We start from the raw sequence: 10,359 nt of genomic DNA on the forward strand, positions 1-10,359 counted from the left end.
AAGGGATTTTCACAATTGCCTACATGCCTAACATCCATTGATTTGAGCGGGTATTTCAATGAGAGTTAGGCACTTAGGCACTTTTGAAAATCCCACTAGACATCTATCTGCATCTCTAAGTACCTAAATACCTTTGAAAATCTGGCCTTAAGTGATATAGCAGAACAACTTTTCTTGACTTTTAGTGGGAATTAGGGTCCTAAGTGCTTAAGTCAACTTTGAAAATGAGACTTAAGTGTTGCAATGCTGAGCAGAACAATGCCTAAATACCATTACAAATCACTTAGGAGCTTTTGAAAATTACACCCTGGGCATCCAAACTCCTTAGGCTGCTTTGAAAGTCTCTACCAATATAGATATATATTTAATCTCCCTATTCAAAGAGAGAGTTTTGCTTGGAAATTGCTGGCACCATGTGGCCCATTAAAAGGGACAATATCATCTACTCATACACACAGCTAGGATCTAAATTAAGTGCAACAACTAAGGAAAGAGATGCCGGAGTCATACTAGACATTAGTGAAAACCTCTCCACAATGCGCAATAGTGGATAAAAAATAAAGTATGGATAAACATTTGGATAGAAAATAATACTGAATATTCTAATGCCACTATATAAATTGATGGGACACCCAAACCAGGAATACTGCATTCAGATCTGGTCATCCCATTTCAAAAAGGATATAGCAGAATTAGAGGGGGTTCAGAGACAGGGAACAACAATTGTTAGTGGGCAGGAGAGACTTCTGTATGAGAAGGGGATGAAAAGACTGGAACTATTTAGTCTAGTGAGATGATGAAAAAGAGGGCACGTGATTTAGGTGTATAAACAGCAGAGAGAAAGTACCAGTAAATCGGGTTCCCCACTAGCCCTCTCTCATAGTACAAGAAAAAGGAGATGCCCAGTGAAATAATGGGTACTAATTTAAAACTGACAAGAAATACTATTTACACAATACATGGCTAGCATGTTGAACTCACCGTCACAAGATGTTATGGAGAACAAGAGTAGGATTCCAAAAAAAGGGAATTAGACACATCTATGGGAATGATAAAAAATATAATCAACAGTTACCATGGCTAAGATAAAGTTTTCTAAGGGATCTTTATATTGAGGATATAAGCCAACCAATTAACAGCCTGGGAACAGGTAGCCACTTTCCCCCCATGGACAGGTTATTGCAAAATTGTCCCTTATGGGAGTTTCACACCTTCCTTTGAGGTATGTGGTTAATAGCAACTTTTGGAAATGGGACTGGAGTGGTTTGACTGCCGGTCTGATGACATGTAGCAGTTCCTACTCTCCAGGTCACACTCTCCAGGGTGCTCACTTTCTCTCTCTGTGTATTTCACCCCAATCCGCCTTCTGGCTCTTTAGTATGCACCCCATTCTTTAGAACGTTTGAGTGGGGTAGGGCCACAATGGTAGGAAGGACACCGAGTTCCTTCCCTTGTGGATTTTCTCATGTCTTTTGTGGTGGGAGCTGTGACTAAAGCTTTTCCCGCAGTAAGTGCATATGTAGGGTTTCTCTCCCGTGTGGATCCGGTGATGCTGGGTCAGGGTAGATTTGTCAGTGAAGCTTTTACCGCAGTCAGTGCATGTGTAGGGCTTCTCTCCCGTGTGGATCCTCTGGTGCCTGATCAGGTTTGAGCTGACATTGAATCTTTTTCCACAGTCGGGACACTCGTAGGGTTTCTCTCCTGTGTGGATCCTCATGTGTTTGACCAGGTCCGAGTTCTGGCTGAAGCTTTGCCAGCATTCAGCGCAAGTGTTGGGGATCTCGATTGTTGAGGTTCTCTTCTTTGACGCTTTGGTTTCTTTGACCTTCCCAACAGTAGTGCTTTCCCGGTGGGTGCATTTACCCTGCCTCTTCCCTGGAGGACTCCTCAGATGCCTCTTGTGGTGGGAGCTGCGGCTGAAGCTCTTCCCACAGTCGATGCATTTATAGGGCTTCTCACCCGTGTGGACGCGCTGGTGCTGGGTCAGGGTCGACTTGTCCGTGAAGTTTTTCCCACAGTCAGGGCAGTTATAGGGTTTCTCTCCCGTGTGGGTTCTCTGGTGTCGGATAAGGTTTGAGCTGACACTGAAGCTCTTCCCGCAGTCAATGCATTTATAGGGTTTCTCCCCCGTGTGGATTCGCCGATGGTTAATAAGGTCTGAGCTCTGAAGGAAGCTTTTCCCGCACTCAATGCAGATGTTGGGCCTCTCCCCCATGAATGTTCTCCGGCGGACGATGGTACCTTTGCGTTTCCTCACACCTCGCCCACTGTGAGCAGATTTACTTTCCTCTGGAGTGTTTTGCTGCTGTGCTTCTGATTCGCCTGGGCTCCTAGGGGTTTTTTCCTGCTCAGGGCTCTCAGAAACATTGCCTTTGGATCTTGTCAGAGACATCTTGTATGGTTCCTCCATCTCAGACTGTTCTCCTTCTTGTCACTCACAGCTGGGATAGAGAAAGAATCCAGAGATGAGTCATTCCCTGTGCTGTGGGGGAAAGGGAACCTCAGAAGGGGAACAGAAAATCAACACCTGTTGACAGAATATCTTCGAATTTACCACAATAAAAAACCCTCACCTTTCATGAGCCCTAAATTCATGACAACATCATGGACCTAGCAAAGCCACTACACTGTCCCTCTTCCAATACTCTCCTTTGCCATCATGCCTATAAACATCTCAGTAACGATGAGCTATGACCACTCTTTATCACACTGATTACAATTGCATAACTGTTCCTTTGTGCATCCCATCAGTTTGTTGCATTTGCGAATTGTACTTTAGATTGTATAAGCTCCTAGGAACAGCAACTGTCTTTGTACAAAGCTCAGCACAACAGAACTGGACTCTAGGCTCTCCCACAGGACAAATAATAATGCTACAAGGAGTGGGTGCTCAGCACCCCTGAAAATCAGTCCTTCTATTTACAGAGGGGAACATTTTAAGCACTGAAATAAATTATCTAGGGAGGTTGAGGAATCTCCATCACTGGAGGTTTTTAAGAACAGGTTAGACAAATACCTGTCAGGGATGATGTAGATAATACTTAGTCCTGCCTCAGTGCAGGGGACTGGACTAGATGACCTCTCAAGGTCCCTCCCGTCCCACATTTCTACGATTCTATGATTTTCCAGAGGGCCTAACTCCAATTTTCAAAAGCATCTAAGGGACAGATTTTCAAAGGTATTTGGGAGCCTAAAGATGCCAATAGATGCTTTTGAAAAGTTCACTGGATAAAAAGGTTAGATGCATAACTCCCATTGAAAGGCTCCTAAATGCCTACGGTGCTTTTGAAAATTGTATCCTTTCTTTAGGAATTAAAAATAAACTGATACAATAATCACCAAGATGCACCCATACCTTACTGAGTCATCCCCAGAACTCATTACAGTTCCACTTGTCCCTTCTGTCCCCCATTGCTTCTGCCATGACCCTCATTTGTGTTAGGTCTGAACACTGGACCCAATCCTGCATTCAGTTAAGCTGGCAAAAACATTAACTTATAGGATTGTTGTTATTATTCTCATGAGCAATTATTCACACACAAAAAAGTTTGCAAGATTGGGCAAATGGGTTGTCTTGGATAATGATAGCCCTGTTGGTAACAGAATGGAATGAATACAGGACCCACTGAGTAAAAAATTAGAAGAGGGTAATATAATGCCAATCAACATGGTTTTATGGAAAACAGCTCTTGTCAAACAAACCTGATATCATTTTTGAGGAGATTACAAGTTGGGTGATAAAGGAAGTCATTATAAAGTCATTGCTGGTAAAGTATGACTCAAAAATTATTAGAGTAGTAAAAATGATAAGGATAGGTCAGTATTGTAGAGCAAATGGGAGCTTTTGGTAAGATGAGCTTATCAGAAATACATTTGTTTTAATACAGTCAAAGGTAAGGTTATACATCTAAGAACAAATGTAGGTCATGCTTACAGAATGAGGGACTGTACCCTGGAAGGGAGTAACTCTGAAAAGGACTTTGGGGTCATGGTGGAACCCAGCTAAACATGAGCTCCCAGTGTGATGCTGTGGCTAAGAGATCCAGTATGATCCTTGGACGTATGAGCAGGGGAATATAGAGTAGGGAGGTGGTATATTGTCTGTATAAAACATTGGTGAAACCATTAGAGGAATTCTGTATCTGATTCTGGTATCCACACTTTTTAAAAGGATATTGGGAACCTGGAGAATTCAGAGAAGAATGATTTGAGGCCTGGAAAACCTGACTTCAGAAACTCAATCTATTTAACACATCCAAAAGAAGGTTAAGCAGCAACGTGATCACTGTCTTTAAGTATCTATAAACAAAGACATTTTTGATAGAGTAAGAATCTTTCAGTTAGCAAATAAAGACAGAACAAGATCCAATGGCTAGAAGCTGGAGCTAGACAAACTCAGGGGAAAAGGTGGAAACTTTTAAAACTGAGGATAATTAAGCATTGGAACAGCTCATTGGATGGATGTGGTGAATTCTCTATCACTTGGAGTCTTTCAACTAAGATTAGATGTCTCACTCTCCTGCTCTAAGCTTAGCCACAAGTTATTGGGCTTGATGCAGGAAACACTAGGTGAAATTCTCTGACCTGTGAGTTGAAAGATCAGCCTAGATGATCAAAATGGTCCCTTCCGGCCGTAGAATATATGAATTGGCTGTGGACTATATACATATACTTCTTTCTGCAAGGCGCCCAGGCCACTTTTGTGTGCCTGAAAAGAACAATAATCATCATCATAAAAAGCAGAATCAAAGGAGCAGCTTTGGGGGATACTCCTTGGCATTATCAGGAGCTGGCTTTCCCTCTCTCTGCTCCTTGCCCTGTTCCCAGGAAAATGAATCTGCCCAGGGATGCTGCAGGAAAGGGATCTAGGCAGGTCTGGGAGCTGGGAACCTCCCCACCTCCTGCTGCCTTTGGTAGGCTGTCTCTACTGCCAGAAGAGGGGTTTTGTTTTAGTTTTTTACAAGATAACAAATGACAGCCAATTCTTGGTAAAATGCCAGTGGAGAAATGGTGCAGCCAGATTTTTACCGCATGGGGAGGTCAACACTATACCCCCCTCGCCACTCCTGGGTTTGTTCTTGAGCAGCTACATCATGGTAAAAATTCAAGTAATTTCTCCACTAAGATTTTACAGCAGGAAAACAAAAGGGTGTTAGCTATCTCCTGCTGTAAAAACGCCCCCTTTGTTGGCAGCAAAGACAGCCTCAGACTTTCTATCCTTTCTTCAGTTCTCTGTAAGATTTTCAAGAGCTCAGCCCTCAGCAACTCCCACGATTTTCCATCGGGAGGGGGCACTCGCCATTGTTCTCCATGGGGGGCATTCTCCATTGTTCTCTGTGGGGAGGTGTTGGGAGCTGAGCACTTTTGAAAATCTTGCCCTGCATGGGAGTATTGATCCCTCCCGAAATGTTGTTCTCTCTCTCCTGCTCCCTCTCCACTCCCCTCTGCCCGTGAGACTCGGTCCCTGGCCGGCCCGGGCCATTCGCTCTCCTGGAGCTGGCTCGGCTCCTGCAGGCGCTCAGGGGGGCAGAGCCGGGGGGTCAGGGGGGGCAGCAGCTCCGGGACTCGCAGACCCCCGCCCCCCCGGGAGCAGAGCTGGGGCGAGGAGGGGCCTTTGGTGCAGAGTCACTTTCCTGCCCGGCCCCGGCCCTTTCCCCGGGTCTCTCCCCTCACCTGCAGGCTCCGGCTCAGGGGCTGGTGTCGGCAGAGCCCGGGGCTGCCCCAGGGGCTGGTTCCAGCCCCCGGAGAAAGTCCCGCCGTCTGGGCCGCGAGGGGCGCTGGGGAAGGGCTCTCCCCGCACAGACCCCGCTGGGCAGCGGCAGCTGATCAGCGCGGGCTCCTGGCTCACAATGGAGGCGACAGCAGCAGAGTCTGACCCAGGAAGTTCAACCCCAGTATCCTTAGCAGACAGACATAGAGCAGCCTCCCCTCCAAGCAACAGCCAGAGCCCTCTTGTGGTAGAATCTGAGGAAAGCTCCTCCCTGTGCTCTCCCAGAAAGGGATCCAGAAAGAATCCTTCTCTGCTTCCAGAACAATGAGAAATCCGTCCAGATCGAATGAATCAGAGATAGAGAGAGCCCTAGAGCAGTAGCTCTCAGCCTTTCCAGGCGACTGTACCCTTTCAGTCGTCTGATTTGCCTTGCGTACCCCGAGGTTTCAAAATACGGTAAGGTGACCACCACATTTTGTAAACCAAATCCAGGGACACACAGAGGTGGGAGCACAGCAAAGAAGCCAAGACTGAAAATGTAAGTTGCAGAGCATAGCGAGGCAAATTTATTTAGCAGCTTATATTTTAACAGTTGAACATATACACTACAAATACAAAACAAATATGCATGTAATCAGTGTGGATGTGATGTCACACTAAAGAAGCGCATTCAAACACTGGTTACAAACAATACAAAAACATTGTTCAACAACATCAGTTTTCTGTACCCACTGTCCAGATGGCCTATTTAAAGAATCTCTTTCTTTGCACCACTGCCAATGTCATTTATTTTTGACAGGCTTATCAATGAATGCTGTGTTATCTCTGTTTTGCAAGAAAACCATCATGACAACTTATTGCTTCTGCTAGTGGAATCCACCTAGAGATTAACCTCCAGGTTAAAGTGAAGTTTGTTTTGACAATAACTTGAGAATGGCTTTCACAGTTTCAACCTTGTCTCTGGATTTTTCTCCTGTCCACAGGTCATTCATAACACAAAATACCATTTCAACTGAAGCATTACTGCCAGGCAGGCACCGGATCAGTTCTGCCAGTTTTTTTATATTTGCATGTGGTACTGAGGATTCCCTATGATGCTTGATTACTTCATCCCATCTGCCACACACTGTGATCACTGTAGTTGTGTCATTGCATTCACATAGTTTCCCTGTCACAAACTCATTTAACAGAGTCACTTCATCAAACATCAGAGGGGTAGCCGTGTTAGTCTGTATCTACAAAAACAACTAGGAGTCCGGTGGCACCTTAAAGACTAACAGATTTATTTGGGCATAAGCTTTCGTGGGTAAAAAAACCCCACTTTTTGATAAATGCATCTGAAGAAGTGGGGTCTTTTACCCACGAAAGCTTATGCCCGAATAAATCTGTTAGTCTTAAAGGTGCCACCGGACTCCTCATTGTTTTCATCAAACAGTTCATCCTTGTTAATTGTCACATTGGGGTATTTCTTCTGCAGTAACTCGACTGCTTTTTCAATCTTGGATCTTAAAGGAGCTTTCTTTAAAAGCAGACACTTCAAATCTCTCAAATCATCTGTATGCTTTTGTCAAGGTTCCTTCCCCACTCTGAACTTTAGGGTACAGATGAGGGGACCTGCATGAAAAACCCCCTAAGCTTATTTTTACCAGCTTAGATTAAAACTTCCCCAAGGTACAAACTATTTTATCTTTTGTCCCTGGACTTTATTGCTGCCACCACCAAGCGTCTAACAAATATAACCAGGAGAGAGCCCACTTGGAAACGTCTTTCCCCCCAAAATCCCCCCCAAACCCTACACCCCCTTTCCTGGGGAAGGCTTGATAAAAATCCTAACCAATTTGCATAGGTGAACACAGACCCAAACCCTTGGATCTTAAGAACAATGAAAAAAGCAATCAGGTTCTTAAAAGAAGAATTTTAATAGAAGAAAAAGTAAAAGAATCACCTCTGTAAAATCAGGATGGTAAATACCTTACAGGGTAATCAGATTCAAAACATAGAGAATCCCTCTAGGCAAACCCTTAAGTTACAAAAAGACACAAAAACAGGAATATCCATTCCATTCAGCACAACTTATTTTATCAGCCATTTAAACGAAACAGAATCTAACGCATATCTAACTAGATTGCTTATTAACCCTGTTATTCTTTATTCTTTAGCACCAAGAAACACAATTTTCCATAGTATTCACTCGATTCTTAACCATCTACCTGCAACATGTGTTAAAATGACCTTTTGACATGTATCAACTCACGATCTCTCTGCTCTAGATGAATTTCCGGCTATGCGACCTTGCTGTATAGTCGAATTAGGTGTCACTAGCATTGCAGCTATTGTCATTGGTGGATGTGTTTTATTGTGGCTGAGTTATTGCTTATCAAAATTGCAGAGTGGGTCATCTTGACCCTACGTCGCAAATTGAAAGAAATAAAAAGCTAAAATATTATTTATTTTTTCAGTAAATAAAATATTTGACATATTAATAAATTCTCAGAAATATAGAGAAATGAATTATAATTCATATTCCCACCATATGTGCACGGGAATTGAAATAATTACATCTTCATTATGTTATTTGTATTTTTTTTCATCTTTTTCTTTTTTTTTCCATTTTCTTTTTTTTAAAATTTGATTTAGTTTCCTTCAATTTGGCGCCCCATTTAATTGGCACCTTAGGCGGCCTCCTAGTTCACCTATATGGAAGGGCCACCCCTGCTGGCAGACGACTGTATCTGCTGGGCTGAGCTGGCAGTGCAGCCAAGGCTGGTCCCAGCTCGGGGAATTGCTCCGGCCTCTCAGGAGTGGCACAATCAACCAGGCCAGGGCCTGCCCCGGCCAGGCTCCCTCAGGACCCACTTGCCTGGAGGGGCCCATCCAAGCCCCCAACACTGTCCCCCCTGCAACTGGCTGAGACGGGCCAGGCTTCTGCACCAATCCCAGGCAGCTCAGTTCCAGGGAGACAGGTGGGGCCCCACAGGTGGTGGGAAGCAGAAACTGCCCGGAGTCAGAGGTGCACTGGGGTCTGGCCAGGAGGCATAGAGAAGCCAGCGAGTGGGGCAGGGGGGCAGAGAGGAGCTCTTGGCTGGCTGGCTGACTGGCAGACCGAGAGGAGCAAGTGGTGGGCGGGGGTGAGCCAGTGGGCTGACGGGGTCTCAGGGAGCAGTGCAAGCGGAACGGGCCAGGGCCCCTTCTGAGCATGGGCCCAGATCCATGGCACCACTGGCGCCATTGTAAACCTGGTACTGCCAGTCCAGGCAGCATGGCAATGAGGGGAGAGGTTCCTTTTGGAGTTCTTATGGTTGTCTGGGTGGGGCAAGCCTCATTGGCATAGCTATTCTGCTTTCGATGTGGGTGTGATTCTGGAATCACAATTATTTCATTCCTGAAGAGTTACTCTGTTTTGGAATAGTGCCCCTGGGGGATTAGTGTAGGGTAAAATAGCTTGGATCAAGTGCTTGGGGGGCCCAGTGTCAACACCAGCTTTTGTAAGTGGGGTCACTGAGTAATCAGTTACAAATGAGGACAGGTGCAATCAGGTACAAAAGTGTAGTGAAGACAAGACCTTGAGCTTGTCAGAGGCCCAATGAACGGCCATTAAAGGTGACTGGGTGGGGTTACAGTCTGTTCCTGAAACCTAGGAGGGGATGAGGCTTCCAAGGACTCAAGCCAATCTCTGTATATATAGTAATCAGATCCCCTAAGCATTCCCTCAGGCTGCTTAGGGGCTGCTGGCAGAGATGTTTGCAAACACTCCTAACAAAAACAGTGCAGACAGGGAACCAACCCCCAGTCTCATGGTTGGCTGTAATAACTCTGCAGCGTACCCTTCCCCTAGGGTCACTTTATACCCATTGGGGGTGCTATTTCACCTCATGTCACAGACTCCCAGCAACCTTCTCCTCTGTACAATTCCCAGCTCCAAATACTCATCTTTCTCCACAATCATCCCCGCAGGGAGAGAAAGGAAAACACAAGAGGATTCAGCATGGAGCTTGGGGTGTTTAACAGAAGCCATTGGTAAGGGAACAGCTAATAGCTCCTGTCCCGACACTCAGACTGTGGGGAGCTTTCCTGCAGGACCCCTCCCGCACTTCTCCGGCAGGTGCTGCAGACTCTGATGGGTTTGCTCCTGGGGAAGGTAAGGGATGTTGGTGTTGAGCTGGGCTGAGTGTTTTTAGCAGATACCAAAATTCAACCTGTCCAGAGGCAGACACTGTCTGAGCCCTTTCCACGGTGACAGGCACAGTGCCCTGTGTGTGGGGATCACCTGGGCCAGAGCTGAGGATCTGAGCAATGTCTGCCCTCTTGCTATCGGTACAGTTGTGGGAAATGACAAAAGACCCAGCACCAGACCTTGCAGTGATATAGAAACACTTGAAAATGTGCCATGAAGGCCCCTCAATCCCCCACACCCCCAAAAAACCAAGACAGAGAACAAACCCCCTCAAGATTGCTTTAAAATCTCAGGATTTTTTCACGCAATCTCATGATTTCCCCACCTGCCCTTGGGGCGTGATCTTTGGGCGTTTGGGGTTTGGCAAAGCTGTCCCAGTGATTAACACTACCAGGCTCGGAAAGCGGGGCTGTAGCGCAAGGCAGAATCAGGTCCCTTTGCCACTTGGGAGCAAAGGGCAGAGCGAATGGGTGAC

The 10,359-nt window shown here is 45.7% G+C and overlaps 2 protein-coding genes across 2 annotated transcripts in view; both read right to left on the reverse strand.

Annotated features, from left to right (window-relative positions):
• Positions 1 to 5,849, reverse strand: part of LOC144273976 (uncharacterized) — a 31,646-nt gene extending 25,797 nt beyond the window's left edge. Inside the window, exons 1-2 of the mRNA XM_077832704.1 lie at positions 5,674 to 5,849; positions 4,585 to 4,708 (exon numbers count right to left, since the gene is read on the reverse strand). The gene's annotated coding sequence lies outside the window, so the exon portion shown is untranslated. The remainder of the gene's footprint in view (positions 1 to 4,584; positions 4,709 to 5,673) is intronic.
• Positions 1,087 to 4,546, reverse strand: LOC144274250 (uncharacterized). The gene has a single exon (XM_077832910.1). The coding sequence runs from the start codon at positions 2,408 to 2,410 to the stop codon at positions 1,394 to 1,396; it is 1,017 nt and encodes a 338-aa protein (XP_077689036.1). The 5' UTR covers positions 2,411 to 4,546; the 3' UTR covers positions 1,087 to 1,393.
• Positions 5,850 to 10,359: the final 4,510 nt, after the last annotated feature.

The sequence above is a fragment of the Eretmochelys imbricata genome, chromosome 14, assembly GCF_965152235.1.
Source record: "Eretmochelys imbricata isolate rEreImb1 chromosome 14, rEreImb1.hap1, whole genome shotgun sequence".
NCBI classification, from domain to species: Eukaryota; Metazoa; Chordata; order Testudines; family Cheloniidae; genus Eretmochelys; species Eretmochelys imbricata.

Coding starts and splice junctions, on each gene's coding strand:
- LOC144274250 (XM_077832910.1), bottom strand. CDS start 2,410: ATGGAGGAACCATACAAGATGTCTCTGACAAGATCCAAAGGCAATGTT.